The sequence below is a fragment of the Polypterus senegalus genome, chromosome 14, assembly GCF_016835505.1.
Source record: "Polypterus senegalus isolate Bchr_013 chromosome 14, ASM1683550v1, whole genome shotgun sequence".
NCBI lineage: Eukaryota > Metazoa > Chordata > Cladistia > Polypteriformes > Polypteridae > Polypterus > Polypterus senegalus.
Window position 1 is genome coordinate 7,781,687 of NC_053167.1, and position 25,093 is coordinate 7,806,779.

The following is a 25,093-nucleotide window of genomic DNA, read 5'->3' on the forward strand; positions in this document are numbered from 1 at the left end:
GAAAATTGATTTTATTGCACTAAGTGAAACGTGGCTTAGCTCAGAAGGTGCGGCTGTTTTAATCAAATCTGCGCAACCGAATTACAGTTTTGCTCGTGTGGCCCGCCAAGGAAAGAAAGGCGGTGGTTTAGCAAACATTTATTCGAGCCGGTTAAAGTGTAAAGATGTCAGTTTTGGTAAATTCAAGTCCTTTGAGTATCTAGCCGTTGTTATTCATTGAGTTTCTCAGTTTCTAGTATTATTCGTGTATAGACCTCCTAAATGCAACGCGTCTTTCTTTGAGGAGTTCTCAGACTTGGTGTCAATTATAATTACGAACTATGACACACTCCTAGTAGTTGGTGACTTTAACTTTCATATCGATAATCAGTGTGACCCGAAAGTAAAAGAATTTATGAACTTCCTGGACTCTTTTGATTTGAGACAGCACATTAGTCAGCCTACATATAAAGCAGGTCATACATTAGACTTAGTAATTACCAAAGGACTAAAAGTTGATGTAAAGCAGACAATTGATATTGGCCTATCAGACCATTTTCTTTTACTATTTAATATAGAAATAATGATAGAAAACATTCACGAGAAGCATATTTTTAAAAAACGCTTCTTTAAATCATCAGCATCTTCAAAATTTACAAACATTCTAAGCAACCAGTTCATTTATAGTGCTAACTACAATAGTGAGGATAATGCAAATAGTAAGGTGGAAAATTTTACTACCAAAGCGAGAGCTGCTGCTGGCATAGTCGCACCTGAAATGTCAGTTAAAAAATCTTCTAGCATTGTTATACCATGGAAGACCCAAACAGTGTCTGATTTAAAGAGAAAATGCCGGAGAGCTGAGCGTAAATGGAGAAAAACTAAACTAACTATCCACTATGAGATATTGAAGGTTAAAATAACAGAATACGATAACACAGTCCATCTTGAGAGGCGCTGCTGTTTCTCTAGAACTATAAATAACTATGCTAGTAATCCCAGAGTCTTATTTTCTACGATTGATCATCTGCTAAACACAGGTAACTCAATGGAATGCCTCCAGAATACTTCCAGTGAAACTTGTGAGGCTATTTTTGTATTTTTCAATCAAAAAAGTAATGATATTAGAAATAATATAGTATATCTCCTCAACACTGATCCTCTTAAGCCCCAATACTCCGTTATAAACAAATTAAATTCTTTCACCAGGATAGATTTACCTGATATATATAAAACTCAACTGAGACCCTCCACCTGCGGCCTTGACCCAATACCAACAAGTTTTTTTCAAACTAGTATCAGGCGTGCTAATTGATAATATTCTTGACATAGTAAACTCATCATTAGATATGGGGGTCTTCCCAGACTGGTTTAAGACTGCTTTAGTTAAACCCCTACTCAAGAAAAATAATCTCGACTCCTCTGCTTTAGAAAATTATAGACCTATTTCTAACCTGCCTTTCTTAAGTAAAATTCTAGAGAAGGCAGCCATTATGCAGCTAAATGACCACCTCAATAAACATGTTATTCTTGAAAAGTTTCAGTCGGGTTTCAGAACAAATCACAGCACAGAAACTGCACTCGTTAACAGTAATAAATGACTTGTGGGTAAATGCAGACAGAGGCCATTTATCTGTTCTCATCCTCTTAGATCTGAGTGCCGCATTTGATACCATTGATCACAATATTCTTAGAAATCGCCTTAGTCAATGGGTGGGCCTCTCTAGCAGTGTCTTAAATTGGTTTGAATCCTACCTGGCAGGTAGAAAATTCTTTGTTAGTTGTGGTAATCAAATCTCAAAGACACATGATATTCTATATGGTGCTCCACAAGGCTCTATCCTGCGTCCGCAGCTCCTTTCGATCTACAATACATGCTTCCGTTAGAAAAGATTATCTCAGGGCACAACGTGAGCTACCACAGCTATGCTGATGACACGCAGCTGTACTTATCAATAGCACCTGATGATCCCGACTCTGTTGATTCACTAACACAATGTCTTACTTGTGTTTCTGAATGGATGAATAGTAATTTTCTCAAGCTAAATAAAGAGAAAACTGAAAATTTAGTGATTGGCAATAATGGATATAATGAGGTTATTAGAAACAAACTTGATGCATTAGGATTAAAAGTCAAGACGGAGGTAAAGAATTTAGGGGTAACTATTGACTGTGACCTGAATTTTAAATCGCATATTAATCAGATCACTAGGACAGCATTTTTTCACTTAAGAAACATAGCAAAAGTTAGACCTCTTATATCACTGAAAGATGCTGAGAAATTAGTTCACACTTTTGTTTTCAGTCGGCTAGATTACTGTAACGCACTCCTCTCAGGACTACCCAAAAAAGACATAAATCACTTGCAACGAGTGCAGAATGCAGCTGCTAGAATCCTAACTAGGAAAAGAAAATCCGAGCACATCTCTCCAGTTTTGATGTCACTACACTGGTTACCTGTGTCATTCAGAATTGACTTTAAAATACTGCTTATGGTTTACAAAGCCTTAAATAATCTCGCTCCATCTTATATTTCGGAATGTCTTACACCTTACATTCCAAATCGTAACCTTAGATCTTCAAATGAGTGTCTACTTAGAAATTCAAGAGCTAAACTTAAAAGAAGTGGTGAGGCAGCCTTCTGCTGTTATGCACCTAAAATCTGGAATAGCCTGCCAATAGGAATTCACCACGCTAATACGGTGGAGCACTTTAAAAAACTGCTAAAAACACATTACTTTAACATGGCTTTCTCATAACTTCATTTTAGCTTAATCCTGATGCTCTACATATTCAATAAATTATCATTATTATTCATGGTGGCTCTAAAATCCATACTAACCCCTACTCTCTCTTCTGTTCTTTTTCCAGTTTTCTGCGGTGCTGATCTGCACCACCACCACCTAATCAAAGCACCGTGATGTCCCTACATTGATGGATTAAAGACCAGAAGTCCACATGAGAACCCAGAATACAATGAGGGCTGATCATTTGTGTTAGGTAGAATGCCTAGAGGGGGCAGGTTGTTATTATGGCCTGGAACCCCTGCTGATTTTATTTTTTCTCCAGCTGTCTGGAGTTTTTTTGTATTTTCTGTCCTTCCTGGCCATCGGACCTTACTTTTATCCTATGTTAATTAGTGTTCTCTTATTTTAATTCTTACTTTGTCTTTTTGTCTCTTTCTTCATCATGTAAAGCACTTTCGAGCTACATTATTTGTATGAAAATGTGCTATACAAATAAATGTTGTTGTTGCTATTAGATTTTCTCTCCCCTGAATGGATAGATATATAAATAGAAGAATTGATACATAGAACCATATAGATAGATAGATACTTTACTAGTACCCAGGTGAAAATTAAACTAACATGTTAAGATGACCTGTTAATCTAATTTCTAAAATATTAATGTTTCATTTCCAGACAGATAGCTAGATACATATTGTCACATACGTGCGCGTGGGAGACAGCTGAAAGGTCTGAACGAAAGTAATTCCACACCAGACCAGGGGGAGGCGGAGTGCACTAACTCTTTTTCTCGCTTTCCTGCAGACCGTTCACAGGAAATTCCGCCTGACCCCAGTGATGTCACTTCTGGTTCCGGGTCTTGAAACTATGGATGAAGGCCCTTCTGGTTCTGGCCATTTTAATGATGTCACATCCGGGTCAAGCCTATGGAGGAGGACCCTTCTGGTTTTGCCATAGATTATCTCATTTCCTGTTCTGGTCTTTAAAGCCGCCATCTTATCTCCATACCATCAGTTCTGTATTGAACCCCAATCTATGCACATCAGTGGTATAACTCATACACTTTTGCAGCCAGGGAACAATATTCAGGTGCCTTCCCCAAACCTTTTTTCAACTTTTTTTGTTTCCTTATTGTTACAGTAGACAGCAGTTATATTCCCAGTGAGGCAAAGTCCTCAGTGTTAGTGCATCAGAGTGAACATGTGCAGCATTGTTTATAATGGCACTCTGCTTGGTTTTAATTCTCTCTTCCACTACCACCTCCGGGAAGTCCAGAGTGTGTCCCATAGCTGAGCCTTCCCTTTAAATTAGATTCGGTGGGCCACTGCTGAAGTGATGTTACCAGCCCAACTCACCACAGTGTAGAAAATCACACTGGCCGTCACTGAGTTGTAGAAGATGTGAAGGATGTCACTTCCCATATTAAAGGAATATAGTCTCTTAAGGAAGAAGATCCTGCTCTGCCCTCTCTTATATAGTTCATCTGTGGTATGCAATCTGCAAGCTACTTGTAGGAGTGCACCACCTCTGCATCCATTCCTTGACTAGTGACAAGACATAGAGGTTCTTTGGTGCAATGCCAGTCAATAACCAGTTAATTTACATAACCAATACATTTACATATTTGGCTGCTGCTTTTATCTAAGATGACTTACAATATTTATGATACAATTGGCGACATTTTTGTTTGGTCTTCCAATTGGAGCATAGGCAGGTCAAGTGACTCACTCATGGTCACACAGTGTCAGTAGTGGGATTGGAACCCACAACCTCAAGATTTCAGGTCCAAAACCTTAACCACTATACCACACTGCCTGCCCTTGGTTTTGCTGATGTTCAGGTGCAGAAAACTCTTTCTCCAAGAAGCAAAGTTCTTCACTTAACTCCTGTACTGTGTCTCATACCCCTCATCTATACACACCGAAAATGCAGAATCATCTAAGAATTTCTGCTAAGTGACATTTCCTGGTGGTAGATTTATAGTCTGAGTAGTACAGAGTGAAGAGAAAAGGAGACCGGCCTGCTCCTTGTGGTACTCCAGTGTTGCTTACAGTTCCCAAGTCTCACAAACTGACAGATAGTCCATTATCCAGGACACTACAGGCTCATCCGCCCACATATCTCTGAGGTTACCCCTTAACTCTGTTAGCCAGATTTGTATTAAAGGCATTGGAGAAATCAAAAAACATAATCCTCCCTGTGCTGACAGCTTTATTTAGGTGAGAATAAGAATGTGAGTCAGTCAAAGAGTGAATGTTTAAATAAGCAAAAAATATGAGACTTTGACCTGGAACATCATTAGCCAATCACAAATGGAACATTTAGGTAGGTAGCATCTCTCATTTCATATACAATATGAAGAAGTCAAAAATTAATTTAAATTTATATAAACATCAAAACAAACAGTAGTCTTGATTTTAAATTCCAAAAGAGCAAACAAGGGGTAATTTTGCATTATACAGGAAGTGAACCTAACTGATGGCTCCTACAGCAAACTCTTACAGTCAACTCGGTAAACATGCTTGGTGCCTCCCATTAGAGATTGATGTGTCTCTCTTTACCCTCGAAATAAATTTCAGAGGTTTTCATCAAACAGTGCTTGCAAAATGACTGCTTGGAAAGTGAGTAACAGAACACAGAGCTGCTGGCGATGGACTGCAAGCTGTCAGGAAGCATATAAAACATTATGAATACTGCAGCCAGAGCCTTTGGGAAACCATGGAGTACGAGAAGAGATGAGAACATGTCGCACATGACATGAGGTGCTGATGTAGTCGCAGAAGCAAACAAAAGGGGAAATACTGCCAGTTTTAACAGGAGGGCAGAGAGCATCGCCAGTGCGGCTCGTGCAGCTGAAGTGAGAAAGTAAAGCCAATAACTACTTTAAGAGAGTAGCAGGACTGCAGGTCTTTTTTGTTGCAGTTATGCTAAATATGCACTTGGTTTCAGTAATATGGAATTTAGCATGACCTGAAGGGTCACAGTCCATGTCCCTTAAGCAGTTTTTATACTGCTCTGTCACTGTTCAAAACAAACTAAACACATAATGACAGCTAAAATGAGCAGAGCAGATAAGATTTATTATAATGAATCAAACACCCGCTCATCCTCCAGTCTTGCTGTCCTAAGCTGTGAGCAGCTCAGATTTGAAGACTCCGAGTCACTTGAGGGGAAACCCTGAGCAGATCTATCCTACCACTACCTCCATCAGCTGATTGTTTTGTATAACACTTCAGATCCCAGGGCCAATTGAGATAATTCAGTAAAGGAGCTCTCCCACAATTTAACAATGTAAGGCTGAGGGTCTTTATGGTATTAGTAGAGGCACCCCATGGTTCAAATCCCAGGGCTATTCCAATGAAATCCATGAATAGGGTATCCGACCACTGCCAATAGAATCTCAGCTACTACAACACTTCAGAATTCATTTCCCAGAGCTACTCAAAGACATGAGCTGAACAATCCCACCATAGTTAACGTTTATTGTATCAGTTTTTCACTCTGCAAAGGGCAAAAGGATGCAAAAGGATCCATCACGTCACTGAAAACTTTCCAGTTCAATCCTTCACAGTTTCTGCTAAGCTGCCACTATTATCTGGCCTATATTCACTTTCTTCACCCTGACACTAGATGGGCAACGATGTGGAGATCTTTTCATCTTTTTGACTAAATAAATTGCTTTGTGAGAATACTTGAGTATTGCAATCACATATGTTAAGTACTGATTCACAAGTATAATAGTCAATCCAGGAAACTCTGTAAAGCATCTTTGAAAATCCTACCTCATACTCCTCCTTGAATCCATAACCTTGCCCACATTTCATCTGAGTGATGTGCTGTAGCAGATCAGCAACTCGAATGGCAGGCTGAAACTGCCCGGCCTGGTAGGACATCTCCATTGATTCACAACCTCCATAAGGGTAGGTTTGGATCGTCAGGGTGGGCTGGCTTATCTCACCATGGCTGCCGTCTGAAATGGAAAAGAAAAACAAGGCAATGAATACCTTTCACCTGACATTCATGGATGGGTTTCAAAGCTTCTATCTATACACAAATAAAGGGAAATTAAAAAATACAAAGAGTGATTGCTGAAGTTTTTGTTGCATCATTAGCTTCAATTTTCAGATAAAAATCCATCCTGACATTTTCAATTTGCTCAATCTGTTTGCCATATTCTCACAAGGTGACCCTAAAAACATCACAGCTTTACCAGGCTCAGTGAATGACGCCTGCGAGCAAGGTTTTCATATTCCTTCTGCATTGTCTTCTGGGAGCTATTTGGCCCAAACGAATGTGAACCTGAATTCAGTCAGTAGGGTACTAAGCACATGGCAGGAACAATTTATGTTCGGAGTGCTAGTAGGTCATCATGTAATTTAAAATGATTGGCTTTTAACAGTTTCTTAGGACAAAGTCATGCTGTATGTTGGATGGTGGTGGTACGCTTGTCATTTAGATGGCTGTGGCACAGTGCCAAGCAGCAGCGACATGGCTGATTAGTTCAGTCCCAGTGCCTGCTATCTGGCCACAGACTTATGGCTTCAGTCTCAGATGGCTGCCTTGCTTCTGCTCATGTTTGGCAGGCAGTTCATCAACAAGACTGCAACAATATGGGGAAGTGAACCTGCCATATCTTCTCTCTGGCAGAGACTCTGACCACAATTCAGTGTTAATCAACAGCTTGCAAACATATTTCAACAGAACTGCCAGACAGAAATTATTATTAAAATAAACAGTGTTGTGGAACACCAAGAGTACATCTTCAGAAAGCAAGAACTTTACAGCCTGAAGGGCAGCAAAAATCTTGGGACACAAAGAAGCACCTTTGATGTTTTTTGGTGGTCATTAACCCAATGACAATCCAAAGATAAAGGACATGACAAAGATGAATCCTGATTGGCCTTAATCTCTGCCTGATGTGTCGGCCATTTATTGCTTATTCTAAATAGCACCCCATCAAAAGGCAAAGAAACAACATGAAACAAGATGTTATTAAATACATGATACATTATAAAAACACAAACTTAGAAGAGCCAGCTTTGGAAGATATGACCTGAAAGTACAGCTTGTGTTGTAACTTATTAATAGCAGTGCACTAGAATGAATACACAACGATACAAGACGCCTAACCCATTCATGTAAAATGCTATAGTAAAGTTTGTCTTCTATTTAGGTCCCGGCCCCACTGGATACGTGGTTCACAAACTCGGTCCGGGAGACCCACTGTGGCTGCACGTTTTTGTTCCAACCAACTTCCTTTTTTCATTGGACTTTTAGCCTAATTAAGTGAGTCGTTATTTTCCAGTTTATCTGTTTTGTAGTCAATATAGAAATTACAAACTAAGTTCGGTAGATTTTTATTGAAATGTAATAAGCAGTTATATGGGGAATATGCCGTTAACATAATTTACAACTTAATTTTCATTCAGCTTTTCTAGGTGTTCTGGTTATTTAATTGATTATTTACTAATTAGTGGGTCTGACACTGAAGTCGTTGCAGCATTCATCAACCTGAATGTCAGCACTGCTGGTTATTAAGTGTCACTATTAGGGTTAAATGAAGGGAGCAAACTACACAGGAAAAGGGGAAAATAATAAGAAAACAACAAAAGAGAGTTAATCATTTATAGCTTTAGAAAATGAATATAAAAAGTTTTAAATCTACTCTCTCTATATAAAATCCTAAACCTAAAAGTGCAACAATTTTGTGCAACGATTTTATGTGATTTTTTTGTCACACTTTAAATCAGGCTTATTTCAAAACCTACGTACAGTCAACCCTTGATATACGACCGGCCTGACATGCAAACAACTTGATTTACGACCAAAATTTTTGTTTTGATTTACGACGAACATCTTGCGTTACGACCTGAATGCGGTCACGTGTATCCGCTTGTGCGATTGTAAACAGACAGCCAAGAGCGTTTGTAAGCATCAGTCGGAGCCCAGATACATGTGTTTGTGGACGTAATTTTGTTCAGTGCAGTGATTTATCTATATATATAATTCACTAAGACCATGGCAAGCAAGACGCATAAATGCTAAGCAAGGAAGAGAAGGTAACGAAGGTAAAGAAAGCGATTGTTAAGGGATGTTAGCTAGCGGGCTGGCGCAGCATATCATGATATCATCAGGCTGAGTCAGCACCAGCTTGCTTTGGAGTGTATTATTACAGCAGTTCACAACACGACCAGCTTTGAACTGAGTGCTCGACTACTGTCATTATTAACTTGAGAAACAGCGATCACAATCGAAACGAAGAAGGAAATTGTGTGGAAATATGAGAGTGGTGTTCGTGTGACCGATCTCGCTAATATGTACTGCATGTCGAAATCCACCATCTCGACAATTTTACAAAGAAAAGATTTGCATAAGGAGGCTCCTTCTAAACAATAACCACCTTCCATTTTATTCTCCTCCTCCTCCCTTTCTGCAGCCCAAAGATGTCAAATTAAATGGTGAGTACAGTATGAAATTTTTGTTTCTGGTAGGCTACGCACTTTTTATAACTTTTTGCTTAGTACGTTAGAAAAATTATTGATGTTTTGGTAAATTATGCACATTACACAACCCTTTTTTATTATGAAAAGGTTAAGTAAGTGTTGCTGTGGGAGGTTCGGAGCGCATTATGGGTATTTCCATTATTTCTTATGGGAAAAATAGTCTTGACTTACAACCAACTTGAGTTATAACCAGCCCTCGCGAACGAATTGAGTTCGTAAGTCAAGGGTCCACTGTATATATGTTTGTGTGGCGGATGGCCAGGACCCATGCCTAGGCGGGATGCCCCTTCAACACTGGATCCGGGGGAGCAGCCATGGGCTGCACTCTACATCCCCCGGAACACTTGGCGGCAGCCCCCCTGGGTTGCATCAGGGCCAGTAGCATGGAACACCGGAGCTCATCCTGGTTGGGCTCCGTGGCAACTGCCAAGGGGAGCTGCAAGACTTCCTGAGCCCGTGTGGGCGGCAACATGACCACACCTGGAAGTGCAGTCTAATTTGGGTTAATTACCACCATTACTCAGGGCGCCAGAGTCGGGACAACAACAACAACAACAACAACAAAGCTGCCCTGGGAGGAGTGGAGGAAAAGAAGAGTGTGGTGTTTTTGTTTTGGGGACTGTGTAGGGCCAATGGGGCACGGGGAAGATGTATCCCACGGCTGAAGAAAAAAAACTTTTTTGTTTATTTTACCCATGCCTCTGGTGTCAGTCTGTGTTGGGTCGGCACCAATAAAGCACCTTATATTACAGTTTGGTATCATTCTTTTTAGAATTTATCAAACTTTAATGTGATGTTGTTAGATTTTCAAATTCTTATTCAGTTTTTAAATTATAAGCTAAAAAATATCAAGAACTCACGTCCCTTCGAGACAAGACTTTGTGCCAAGAGATTTAACCATGCCCGGGGCCGGAAATAAAAGACAAAGAGTAGCACAGCTGCTGCACAGGCTTTTAAATGTTCGAAGTGCCGCACGAGATGCAGATCATGCAGCATGGCAGCAGTTGATCGAGCAAAGAGGAGGTAAAAAAAAAAACTATTTGTTTCCCATTGAATCACCGTTTAAGAGGGGGTTTTGGAGGAGCGACCATGTCTCCTTGGGGTGCGTTCTGCCCCCTTTTTCACAACGCGAGCGGCAGACTGGCCACAATGGGGGGTTGCCCCCCGAGTGTCTTATAAATATAAAAGCCTTACTGTTGTGATTTTCTGAACGCAGAATAAGAGAAGAGTTAAAAAGACCTGCTAATTAAATGAGATCAGTTGTTATCGATTATTATAACCAATTGTGAATCTGATTGGAACAAAAACCTGCAGCCACAGTGGGTCCCCAGGATTGAGTTTTTGAACCACTGGGCTACAGCACATTAGAATGATGGAAACATTTAGCTTACGGGTATGACTCTGATCGACTATGTGAGGATGGTAGGATCTGGAGTAACTCCAGTCTTTTTGGATTGTGTTCCACTGAACCGTGCACTCAGGAACCACTTGCATTGTAAGAAAACATATTTACTAAGCTAGATACGTATATGTACAGTGTGGATCATTAGCAAGCCTTGCTGCCTGATGGATTCAGAGTCCTGGGATTGAATCTTACATCTGGTTGTTCTCTTGTGTGGAGTTTGCCGAATGTCATAGCTATGTAGGTTTTCCTTCCATGTCTCCAAACATGTGGCTGTCTGTTTAATTGGTTACAAGTTAAATTGGCCCCAGTTTGAAAAAGTTCAGGTGTGTGTTCTGCGATGGACTGGCTCTACATCACAGAATGTTTCTTGACTTTCGAGCTTTGTTGCCATGATAGGCTCTAATAAACTTTGAGTCTGAATTGGATTACATGGGTTTGAAAATGCACGTCTCTTTATGCTATATGGGTATGTATTTTACTGCTGCTCTCTTATATTTGTATATTGGCGTGAGCGCTTAACCTACATTCAGTGATGAACACTACCTAAACGGACAACACGGCTCCCTGTGCCTCACTAGTGCAATACTAATAATAATAAAAATGCATTTTATTTATAGGGCACTTTACATTAGCAGTAAATCTCAAAGTGCTAAATAAAAGTTTAAACAAAGGCAAGGCAAGGTAAAAACAGAGATAAAACAACAATAATTATAACATTCTTGTTAATAAGCTTTCCTAAATAGAAAAGTCTTTAGCTATTTTTTAAAACAGCCCACAATCTGCCATGTTCTCAGGTTCTCTGGTAGGGCATTCCAGAGCTGTGGAGCAGTGGCTGCAAAGACTCGGTCACCCATTGTATGAAGTTTGGTCACAGGGGGGTGAAGGCGGTAGGTATTTGCAATACTGAAGTTTCTTGCAGTGGATTGTAGTATAAGGAGTTCCTTCAGATATTATGGAGCATTTCCATGGATACACTGGTGAATAAACAAACAGCTTGTATTTAATATGGAGGTGAATAGGGAGCCAATGAAGTGACCGAAGGATTAGTGAAATGTGTTCATATTTCAGCACCCTCATCAGGATTCTTGCAGTACTATTTTGAATTTGTTGGAGCTTTTGAAGGCTCTTTTTGGGGATCCTGATGAGGGGTGCATTACAATAATCCAGCCTGGGTGAAACAAAGGCATGAACCAGCTTTTCAGCATCACAGAGGGAGAGGTAGGGATGGAGTTTGGCTATGTTTCGGAGATGAAGGAATGCAATTTTACAAAGGTGATGGACATGTCTATCAAATGACAAATGGGAGTCTAACTTGACACCCAGATTTGTAACAGAAGGGGAGAGGGTAATGGTACGGTCAGAAAAGGAAATACAATTTACTGAGGAATGAAGTTGATGGGGGGTGCCAATTAAAAGAGCTTCAGTTTTAGTGCTGTTCAGCTTAAGGAAGGTCTTGGACATCCAGGCCTCCATCTCATCCAAACAGGAGGATAGGGTTGATGGAGGTGCAAGAGAAGTTGAATCCAGTGTCACATAGAGCTGCATATCATTGGCAAAGCAATGAAATGGATGTGACCCAGGGATAGCATATAGATATTAAAAAGAGTCGGCCCAAGAACTGATCCTTGTGGGACCCCACAGGTGACAGTGTGGGTATGAGATTTAGCATCCCCCAGGGCCACATAGTTAGTCCTATCTGTAAGACAGGACTTGAACCACTCTAGAGCAATGCCAGAAAGTCCAATTATATAGTGAAGACGATGAAGGAGAATATTATGATCTGCCGTATCAAATGCAGTAATGAGTAATATAATTGAACCTAACATTTTCTAGTTGCTTTATTTAATGTGTGAGACTTGAAATTCTATATTGGAGTTTTTCAAACTCTTAGTCTGTTTTTGTTGAGCAGATGCCTTCACCAAATAGAAAACCAAAATATTACCAGATACAGTAATATGACGCTGTGACTGTGAAGACATCACAAAGTCAACATGCCACATAGTCTTGAGCACATTGATGTGCATGGTAGTGAATTAGCAGTTCCAATTTCAGCCTGGTCACATTGGGCATATCTCTCTGCTGATTTTGTGCATATTTAATAAAAACCATTAGGAGAGAAAAATGTTAGACCCTTAAAATAAAGGGAAAATTAATACAGATCCGGAGGAAAACTGATCCATATATTTTTTACACCTGTTTATCCAACTTTATTGCCAGGCCACATAGTTGGTAGGAATTTCTCTTGGTGTTACATCCATAAACTTAACAGGGAAGACAGAATTAAAAAAAACACAATGCACAATACATGCCTCCACCACAACATTATAGAGTATATAGTAAAACACATATAAATGAAAAAAATATAGTGAAGTAGAATTGAACTATCTCTCCATAATATATTTGGAAAGTCCAATACAAAACATTATGTATGTATTGAATGGAGGAAAATAGAAATCAGAAAGAAAGAGAAGAATCACAGACAGTAACTGTACAGTAGGAAAGAAACTTCATATGCCTAGTCATAGTTCTTGCCATTAGTAGCTAGTAACGTTTCGTAGATGGTAAAAAATGAAAGAGATGGTTGCCAGGGAGGGTGGGTGTAGTTTTTGCTTATACCTCCATCTTATTTCCTAACCCGTGATGTAGACAGGACCACAGTGGAGTCCAGTTTCAGGCCTCAAATCTTTTTTGCTATCTGAATAACACGCTGTCTGGAGGAAGCAGGATGTTTTCAGTGATGACTGTGTACAATTGAATCAGCACGCATTGGGATTAACCTCATCGTATCATGTAGGAGTAGGAAGTGAGGACTATCTCCTAAAATCCACAATAATTTCCACCATTTTCAAGGAATTCAAATTAAGATTGTTGAGGATGCAAGAACTGTTCAGTCGGTCCATCTCCCTTATCCTTGTCAGGGACATTTTTGCTTTCTTTTTAATATTTTATATTGCATTAGATTGTTCTCATTTATCTCTCAGTCGGGTGCAAGTGATCTGACAGGCACACAAATGACAAAATTTTCGATATCTCATGTTCTGTTTGGCAGAGCTGGACCCGCTCTGGACTAACCTCACACATCACGTGCCTGTGAACAATGTGATGAGCAATCGCAGATTCGACATTGTGGAAGGCAGATATGGTGTCAGAGATCCCACAGGTACAATGCACCCAAATACATCATTAGTGACAAAATAGAATTTTTTTTTTATTTTTTACTTTTGCTTAACTTGTCTGAGAGTCTCTATTACCATATGGCGCAATAATGCATTGTCATATACAGCATTACTTTAAATTTTGTCACCGTTCCTATTAGGCACATTGCGCCCGATGGTGCAGTTTCACTCCATATGTACTCCATATGCAACAAAAGGTGGTGTGGACACTGAAGACCAAATGTGTGCTATATACAATGTAGCTCGAAACATTCAAACGATGGCCCATGGTAGTATTTATCACCATGCTCAATACAGCTGGCATTAACAGTCAAGTCATTTATCTGGGAAATGGTTTAGGAACAGTAAGACGAAGGATATATCTGAAGATAGTCAGACAGAGTGTAAAACCAGTGGGAATGCCAAGGCATCTTTAAGCAATGTTGCAAAAGTATCACCTGTCCAGAGAAGGGACAGAAAGTGAAGATGAAGGAAACACTCCAGGACCATCAGCAAAAAGAAGAAGGTGTTCTCCATGTACCAGAGACAGCGGTCACAGAAGGCTTTCAAGATATGAATGCAAAAAATGCCACCCTGGCCTTTTTTTGAAGCATGCCATTTTGGTGTGCAAGTCATGCTTTGAAAAGGAACCTAGAGAGTAAACGAGAGTAGCTTTGTTCATTTACGTGAAGATAACGCACTTCTTACATGAACATTTGTTTCAAAGAACATCCTCTGTGCCATGTACATAATATTTTGCACAATGTACTCAGATATTTTGTCTTTTGTTAAAACTGGAATAAACAAATAAAACTATTGCAAATGAAATCATGTGTAGTAAGTACAGGTTGTGTTTTTAAAACATTACACCAAACTGTTGATATATGTAAGCACTCGCATTTTGAATTCCTATTTTACAATAGTATTTCTGACGTGTGCCTGACAGACACCTTGCGCCCATATGTGTGACAAATTGCGACTGACGGAGGGTTAATCTCAAAATTTAGTAACATAACATGACTTAACATTCTCAGACCTGCTTAATCCAATTGAGGGCTGTGTGATAAGTGTATATGTTTAATATGTCACTGTGCTCTATACAAAAAAATTTCATAAATTTGCTTCTTCTCACATGTACAGCTAACACAAGGCCATATTTAGCACACAGGGGCTCATCATTTAGAGCTGCTAGGCAAGCATTAGAAGACAAGAAAGGAACAACTACGAAAATGGGCATTGTACTATTTCTGTGTGACAGAGTCAGCGTGACATTGGATCTTCATTTCCTTGTTTGGCATTGCATGATTTAACTAAGTAGGGGTCTGCACATGGAAAAAGAGTATAAAGTCTTGGAACATTGCCCGGAACACCTTTAAAGCCGACGGACAGATGGGAGATAATGTCATCTGATCCGGAAAATCCTTCCAACGCAATGACAAAAATGGCAGACTGTATACATCGAGATCCCACTTCGGTGAAATGTCTTGCTATGGCTTCCTTCATCTGCAATCCCATGTAAATCATCATTAAAGAAAGCTAAGTTGTTTCTCCTATGTGATTTCTTACCGCTGTATCACTAAGTGAGGGGTATCGCCTTTTAATACGAAATCTATTTCATTTTGGGTTACTTAAGACACCGGAACTACAAAACGAATGTATTTCCGGGGAGCTAGCGTCTCCTAGAGGAAAACAGGCTGTAGATGACTGGAGTCTTTTTTGGCAATACTGGACACAGGGAGGGACCATTGCAGAACCTACTTACACACACACACACAAACACTGAGATAATTTAGAGTTTCCAATTTAAGCTAACCTATATTTCTTCAGAAATGTGAAAGAAAAACCAAAGTACACAGAGGAAAACCCATAAAGACCCAGAGAGAATATGCAAACTCCACTCTGACAAAGACTGGGAAGCGGGATTCGAACCCACAACATTGACTGTCCAAGTGTAGTATGACGATCTTGAGTAACTAAATTTTAATGTTACTGAATTATATTTCCCCAGTAACGGTGCACGGCACAAATACACTTGACTTGACCGTTCATAGTTTTCATCCTCTTTCTCTGTACGTTTAGTATTCGTTTGCTCAGAGGTTGATGCGCTTGCTGCTTTCTGAGCAGCTCTTTTTTTCTCCACCCTAGCGACCCGCTGGTTCTCCTCTTTCATTGGCATTTTTTTGCATTAAAACTGATTAAGTCAGTGTTTGTGTTGCAGTTACTTAGTACGTTTTCCTTAATTTTTCACTTAAGCTGGCACTTAAGTCTTCAATCTGCCTCAAGAATGATTTAAGATATGAAGAGGTAGGGGAAGTAATGGCGAAGGTGGTAGGAATGAGAATGGCGCCCGTATGCATGGGCTGCACGGCTGCCCTGCTGCCCGCTGCCAAGAGTTGATTCTACAATAAAATAAAATAAAAAGAGGAATAAAAATCATCACCCCAAAATTGGACAGTTGACATTATTTAGTACATGTGTACCAAATTTCTGGTCAATAGTTCAAATACTTTGTGAGCTACAGGTGATTTAAAATCCTGGACAGACAAACAGACAGCCACGGTAGCGTATTATATATGAAGACAAGAATGATCCTATATACTGTAACTAAATAAATGCAAACTTTTAATGTCTTTAAAAATACCTCATAAGGTTAGCTCTTTCATTCATTATCTGTATCCAGTTCAATGTTACAGGGCCTGGAGCCAGTCGTGAAGGCATCTGGTGTAAGTTAAGAAGAACCAAAGCTCACTACAGGAGACACTCATTCACTCCCACAGGACCAATTTACAGTGCACAGTTAACCTGTCTTTGGGATGTGGGAGGAAAAATCAGCATATCTGGGGAAATAAACGCGGGAGGCAGATGGTGTCTGAACCCAAGATGTGAGGGCAGCAGTGCTAAGCAATGTGCCACCCTAATAGGACAAGAATGGATAGTAAAATTACTAAATATTACAGTTGTTAAGATGTTAATAATAAAGCAATTTAAGTAAAAGAGTTTACTCTTTGAAAGTGGCATTAATGCAGGTAGTGGAAGGAATAAAGCAAGACAATGGCTACAATTATCAGCCCAAAGGCATTTTGCTTATAAAAGGGTTTAGTTATAGGGAAGACTCTGGCTATAAGGCCTTATCACGTTTTACAGAGTGATGGCATTCTCTCTGTGAAGAATGTCTAGTTTTTTGTGGATATTAATTGCTGGTGCAGATGTCTTTAATGCTTTCTTTGGGAATAATGTCACTTTTTCTGATCACAGGCGTGGCTTTCTGGATCAAACATCCAGTTAACAAACTCAAATAATAAGGGTATTGCAACTTAAGATTCAGAAGTTCTGACACAGCGGAATCATACTCTTCAGAATAAAAGAAATAAAACAAATTAAACCCAACTGGAATCAGAGGCTAGAACTGACCCTGATTAAGAAATTGGTTATTAACAAGAGCTGGCAGCCACAGTGGCACATTCTGACTGTCTCTGTGGACAAAACACAAAGCAAAGGACTGCACTGACACATATCATTCATTTGTGTAGCGGCAAAGTGGAAATTCTGAAGATAAATCAGCTGGGGTGATGCGCAATCACCTTTAGTTTTATCCAAGATGCAAAACCGGCTGCTACAACTGGGAATTTAAAGCAAACCTCTCATGATATTAAAGAAATGAGAGCAATTTAATGAAAGAAGTTTTATAGTATATGTGACATTTAATTTACTTCCAGTAATAGAGAACAGTTATCATTTTATATTCCAATTCCTTTTGAAGGTATCATTTTTATTAGGCTAATATCAATTCCATCTCAGATACAGATTAAGATTTTAGGAGTAATGTAGTATATTGCTTCTAATGAGGATATTACTGCGCTTATAAATTCAACGGCAATTCTGCATATTACTCTCAAAAACAGCCTCCACCTCCATGCAGCTGTTAAACAGAAATTTTATGGAAGTTTAGCCACTAGCATGTTAATTATCTTGAAATTTCATTACATGTCTAAACTCCTTCTCTGCTTGTTGGCCTTGTCACTAAATATCCTGTTGTGTGTCTTTTGAAGTGATGAGAACCGCTGAATGAGACAACAAGCATATGAATACCACAAAAAAATAAAATAAAATGAAATAAAAACCAGCTGTTCAGTGGAGGGAATGTCAGAAATGACCACGTCTAAGGGCCTTTGACTACACTGACCTCTACCTCCGACTCACTGCATGACCCTGATAAAGGCATAAACTTTAGATAGATAGATAGATAGATAGATAGATAGATAGATAGATAGATAGATAGATAGATAGATAGATAGATAGATAGATAGATGTTAATATGACATTTTAATCTAATTTCTAAAATGTTAACGTTTAATTTCCAGACAGAAAGATAGATATATATTGTCACACACTTGCGCTTTGGAGACAGCTGAAGGGCCTGAATGAAAGTAATTCCACATCAGACCAGGCGGTGGCGGAGTGCACTAACTCTTTTTCTCACTTTCCTGCAGACCATTCATGGGAAATTCCACCTGACCCTGATGATGTCACTTCCAGTTTTGAATGTATGGACGAAGACTCTTCCGGTTCCGGCCCTTTTATTGACATCACATCTGGGTCCAAGCCTATAGAGGAGGACCCTTCCGGTTCCACCCTAGAGCACCTCATTTCCTTACCTCCATACCACCAGTTCCACACTGAACTCCAATCTATGCACATCAGTGGCATAATTTGCACACTTTTGCACACAATTGGCTGCTCCAAACCTTTTTTCGACTTTTTTGTCTAGTTATTGTGACAAAAAAAATACACACCAGAATGATTAATAGGACTTTCCAGTCACAGTAACACTCAGGCATTATGTAAATGTATTGCTGTTGGTATGAAGGAGCCCCAGTGGTGTTTCTTGACACGCTTCAGCTGAATAATTTGTTGGCTGAAAGTCCTCAGTGTTAGTGCATCAGAGAGAGCATTGTGTGGGCAGCATTGTTCATAATGACACTCAGTTTTGTCTCCATTCTATCCTCTACTATCTCTAGGGCTCCAGAGAATGTCTTATAACTGAGTCTGCCCTTTTATTTTGTTTTTTAGTATTTAGTTTTTAAGTATTTTTGGTGGCCCTCTCTTGTGGTGATGTTACCGTCCCAGCATATCACAGCATAGAAAATCACGCTGGCCATCACAGAGTTATAGAAAATGTGAAGGATGTCACTTCCAACATTAAATGGCCACAGTCTCCTACGGAAAAAGAGTCTGCTCTGCCCTTTCTTATGTAGTTCCTCTGTGTTACAAAACCAGTCCAACCTGTCATTGATGTGGACCCTCAAGTACTTGTAGAAGTGGACCACCTCTGAATCAACTCCCAGAAGAGGCTGTTTGGTGTGGTGATAAGCAGCTCCTTGGTTTAGCAGACAATTCTCTTTGTATCAAGAAACAAAGTTCCCCACCTGACTCCTATACTCTGTCTTATCCCCTTTATCGATAAACCCTATAAATGAAGGATCATCTGAGAATTTCTACAACTGATATGACCCGGCATTATATTTATAGTCCGAGGTATAAAGAGTGAAGAGAAAAGGAGACAGGACTGTTCCTTGTGGGTTACCATCGTTGCTCACATCCGTATCACTGACACAGAATATATTTGTCTTCAACTGTCATATATTGTTTTAATTGTAAAGCACCTTGTTGTGCTCACTGTAGGCCAGCACTATATAAAATGAACTCCCTAAAATATCAATTATTTGTATAGGAAACTCTACAAAGAAAACCGCTAACAAAGCGAGTTCACAAAGGTCATGGGTTCTCAGAGTCAAAAGGTAGCTTTGTGATGTGATGTTGACTCCAAATGAATATCCCAAAGACCAAATCCTGACTTGAAAAGACCTTCTGGTTTATTTGGCAGGCCATGTGGCTCAGTACTCATGACGTTTTGAAAGATGACACTAGATTACAGTTGCACTAACTCACTCCAAGCTTAAACTGCCTGGGCTTTGAATGTACATCAGGTCAGGTTCAGGTGACAGATAATCAAGGCCTAACTCATCAACAGGAAGAACCACGTTTGGATGTGAGAAAAATAGTTAATGAATAATATTTTTATGTAAGTTCTTCTCCCATGGCAAGTACAGTGGAGCAGTGTTTAGCATGGCTGCTTCATAGCTGGGTCTTACTTCTCACTGGGTTTCTTAATGTGAGAAAAGTTTCCATCATCTCTGTGTCAGCTTGGCTTTCCCCCTTACAGTTATATGAATGTGTTCTCTGGGGTATGAGTGGCCTTGGCTTTTTTTTGTGACCAAGGTCTGTGATTCATGACTCAATTGCTGTCAAAATGGATGGAAATAAAGAATGAATGAATGAATGGCTTTGGATGGGTGTTTACTCTTTAGAAACTCAACATAATGGTTACTTCTGCTTTCTTTATATAGTGAATGACATACCCCAGCAGAACATGCAGTAGTTATCTACTGATAAGACTGCGCCTCCATTACGGCCAGGTAATAGTCTATGAGGAGTTTACTTGTTCTTGTGTTTGCACAGGTGTGTCCTCTCATCTTTTGTCTTTCTTACTAATATCCTAAGTGTGTGCATATTATGTAAAGGCTGACTGTGAATTCACCAGTTATGAATGAGCACTTGGGGTGTCTATGTATGTGTGTGAGTGAGTGTGAGTGTGAGTGTACTCTTATAGACTGGCATGCCATCCAACCTCAGTGCCTCAAGCTGGTTTACATAATTCAGTAATGGAATGTGTATGCTATGTATGCTATATTGATTAGCTCTTTTAGAACATTAGAACACTCTAGACGAGAACAGGCCATTCAGCCCAACAAAGCTCGCCAGTCCTATCCACTTGTTTCCTCCAAGAAAACATCAAGTCGAGTTTTGAAAGTCCCTAACGTCTTACTGTTTACCACACTACTTGGTCTCTCATTCCAAGTGTCTATTGTTCTTTGTGTAAAGAAAAACTTCCTAATGTTTGTGCGAAATTTACCCTTAACAAGTTTCCAACTGTGACATCGTGTTCTTGATGAACTCATTTTCAATCCACTGGACTAATTCCCTTCAGAATTTTAAACACTTCAGTCATGTCACCTCTTAATCTTCTTTGGCTTAAACTGTAAAGGCTCAGCTCTTTTAATCTTTCCTCATAATTCGACCCCTGTAGCCCTGGAATCAGCCTAGTCGCTCTTCTCTGGACCTTTTCTAGTGCTGCTATGTCCTTTTTGTAGCTTGGAGACCAAAACTGCACACAGTACTCAAGATGAGGCCTCACCAGTGTGTTATAAAGGTTGAGCAGAACCTCCTGTGACTTGTACTCCACAGATCGTGTTATATAACCTAACATTCTGTTAGCCTTCTTAATGGCTTCTGAACATTGTTGGGAAGTTGATAGCTTAGCCATTATGACTCCTAAATTCTTCTCATAAGGTGTACTCTCGATTTTCCGACCGCCCATTGTGTATTCAAACCTAATATTTTTACTTCCTATGTGTAATAGATAGATAGATAGATAGATAGATAGATAGATAGATAGATAGATAGATAGATAGATAGATAGATAGATAGATAGATAGATAGATAGATAGATAGATAGATAGATAGATAGATAGATAGATACTTTATTAATCCACTTTACATTTACTGACATTAAATTTCATCTGCCACAAATCTGCCCAAGCCTGTATGCTATCCAAGTCCTTCTGTAATGATATAACGGATTCCAAATTATCTGCTAATCCACCTATCTTGGTATCATCTGCAAACTTAACCAGCTTGTTACTTATATTCCTATCTAAATCACAAACTTAACCAGCTTGTTATTTATATTCCTATCTAAATCATTTATATATATTAAAAATAGCAGCGGCCCTAGCATTGACTGACTTTTGATTTTGCCTGATCTAAAAGAGATAGATTTCCACAAGAATGCACATTGTACTCCATTGATCTGAACACGTGTCACATCTGATTTATTACTATCAGATGTAATGGTATGCTGATCATCCATCCATCCATCCGTTATCCAACCCACTATATCCTAACTACAGGGACAAGGGGGTCTGCTGGAGCCAATCCCAGCCAACACAGGGCACAAGGCAGGAAACAAACCCTGGGCAGGGCACCAGCCCACTGCAGATGTTGATCATGAAAAGTGAAAATGCATGTTATCCTAAGTAACTGGCTCTCCCAGCCTGGCTTAGTCTAATCAATTCTGTTGAAATAGGCTCAAGCTCCCACACACTTGAAGTGGATCAGGTGGATTGATGATGAACAAATGGATGTATTTATCCTTAGTAATGTTGAAAGCTACAGTTTGTAACGATGTTCATGATATCTTGACATGCTGGTATCCTGAACCCTTATGACTGTGGTATTCCTAGAAATTGTGTTGGTACTGAAAATAAAGAAAACTTGACAGAAGGACAGAAAAAATGATACAGTCTGAGAGTAAAGTTCCTCTATGAATGATACTATTTCTTAAAAGCACGTCTGACCTGAACTAAAATGTAAATATCTGCTTGTTAGCAATGTTTCTTCTTGGTAACCAAATCTTTCCTAAGAAGACCGAGCTCCTTTAATGTGGGAAGTGATATTCCTTTGTGATGGCCAGTGAAATTTTCTATACTGTGGTGTGGTAACATTACTTCAAGAGGGAATTTCTGCGGGTTTCACTCCCTCTGCCCAAAATAATCTTTCTGTGGCACGTTGTTCAACAATGATGCAATGCCACAGAGGAACGTCCACATTCATTCGACCTTGATCTTCAGACTAATGGCAGTGTGTTGCACTGTGTGTGTTTCAACTACCCATAAGACATTGTAAATGTGTTATATTGGGTCAGGTTCTACCTGTTACAGTTGCTCTATAGTTTGTGATGTATTGAAGCCTGAGGATCACCTTCCAGGCTCACACAAGGTATGCAGCAACCTGCCTGGACAAGTGAGGGCACCATCGCTAATAATACCATCTGTTTCCTCCTCTGTAGCTCCGAAAAGCTACCCAACCACTCAACTAAACCACACCTCTTGTGGTCAGGAGGACTCTTGTAGTGTCTCAGTCTGTGGAACACAGTCCTGCATGACTGAGGTCCCAATCCAGACCTGCTTGAGAGAGCCGATAGTTTAGGCTAAAAAGGGAAAAGTTGCACCTGATTTCTGTCACATTGCCGCACATTCATTTTTGTTCTTTGTTTTGGACACTGGCAGTAAACTGGATGTCCCACATTTTCTTTGGTTCTCCACTTCCTTATTTGCACCTCACATCTCATATAATGTATTTTGCCAGTGTTGCAATGATCAATCATCGGGTAAGTTGTTTGCGCAATACGATGTTCTGAAGTTGGCTTCCAAAGCAGTGAAAGCTGAACTTTGAGAGTACAGGGTGGGATAGCACCCAGAAATGAACAAGAGCATTTAATGGTCGAGCTCCAGTTTGTTCTAGTCAGGATTCCACTATTGGAATCATCACACACTCACGTCCCATCACCTTCAACTGCTTAGATGGATTAGAAGAGTAATGAACTAGCACTCCTTTCAATGACGACTCTTGCTTTGCATCCCCTGCTCAAAAGAGAACCTCCATCTCCTGCAGCTGAGGTGGATTAAGCAGGTCCGATGGATCAGATGACTTTCAGACACTTTAGATTCACTTTTTAGAAGCCACACCACCAATCACTTCACATGATTAGAACTGCCAAATGTTTAGCGGAGGAGTTAGGCACAAGGGGCATATGAAAGAAGGGACTCTGTGAAAAGCTTTCGGCAATACCCAACACGTAAAAGTTAGTAGAAAAGAAAAGAAGGCAGGCAATGAGAAAAATGTAAAAAACAAAAGAGAGCAAATTAAGCGGTGAAAGGCATTATTGGCATTACACAAGGCAGACAGAGAGGAATGAAAGATAAATGAGTTCAGATATGCAATTTAGGAAACAGAAAGGGTCGTTAATTAAGTTCAGATATGCATTACAGAGAGTACAAACCGAGCACTGCTACAACAAGCAGGGCATAGTTATGGAGTATTGTTAAAAAAAAATAAGGGAATTCAATTGGGGTTACACAAAATTTACACATGGTACCACATTTAGGGCAAGGAATCAAGTGCATCAATGCACAATCACAATAGCTAGCAGGGAGGATGTTCTGTTCTTTTTCTCACCTCATCAGGACACATCTCTACAGAATTTCATTTTTTCTGGCTTTAATTGGTATAACGTAACATTTTGCAAATCTTAATTAAGTTGCCAGTAGCCCTCCACATGTGTTTGATGCAGTAAATAATAATGTATTCTTCGGAGTCCGATAATTAGCAGTTTTTATTTGAGGTCCTCATTAATTCGGTTTAAGGACCACCCCTTTCTTGAAAATAGCCGTTCTACTGATACCAGTTCAAGTATTTGTATGTGTGTGTGTGGTTTTTTTTTTTTCATCTTACTTTTTAATGAGATTTTACGCCTCATTAATCGCCTTGTTCATCTCCTTGTTTCATTTTGCCGGTTAGACTATTACGGTCCCTCAGAGATAAGGCTCAAAGCATCCCTGACAATTTTCGAGGTTGGACTTTCAGCACAGCCCTGAGAGGTTTGTCAGCCAGAGAAGATTTCAATTTGTTTTGTCGCGTGTTTAATAAAAATCTTGCTCCTATAAAAGGAATTTCGATGAGATGCTTTCCTGTGGGGTTATTTCTGTCACCCTCATAGATAACATATCATTTAAACAACAATCTTTACAAATATTCACGACTAGGTAACTGAAAATACAGAAAGGATTCGTCTCCCATGCAGGCTGGATGATACTCAGCCGTACGCCATTTGAATAAAATCCTGAAAAATGTGCTTTATGCCGTCTTTGTTAGATTGATTGAAAGGTTAGTAACAATTAGGAGAATTAGTGACTGTAGCAAGTGTTGGCTGTAGGAAGCCATGTTCTTTGTGGATTTTGCAATTCTCATCTCGACTATTGGTAAGCCATCCATGTAGAAATGAGCTTCACTGTGATTGGGATGTCCAGAAATGAGACATTTCTAAGTCTAACTTCCCATTTTGCCTGATAGTCTAGTGTCCAATTTGGTAAATGAAGGGGATATTAGCTTTAAATTAATAAGATTGCATAGAATTATCACTATTATTAATACTTTTGCATCTTTGGAGGTTTTTTTTTTTTTCCAAATAGAAGGCACGCTCAGGGTACTCCAGTTTGACCTTAACAACATGTCAGTCAGAACCTTCATCGCACAACTCACCTTTAGCTGTGTACATCTTAAAGCTGAAACAAAGGGGGTCGCTACACCAGAGAGTGTTTATTATATCGACAACCTAAACACGTG

The 25,093-nt window shown here is 39.6% G+C and overlaps 1 protein-coding gene across 11 annotated transcripts in view; it reads right to left on the reverse strand.

The window, feature by feature from the left end:
* ptprt (protein tyrosine phosphatase receptor type T) overlaps positions 1-25,093 on the reverse strand; it is a 612,567-nt gene that overhangs the window by 81,748 nt on the left and 505,726 nt on the right. For all 11 annotated transcript variants that reach the window (XM_039734414.1, XM_039734417.1, XM_039734416.1 and 8 more), the window contains one exon: positions 6,509-6,696. In XM_039734414.1, coding sequence (XP_039590348.1) covers positions 6,509-6,696 — 188 coding nt within the window. The remainder of the gene's footprint in view (positions 1-6,508; positions 6,697-25,093) is intronic.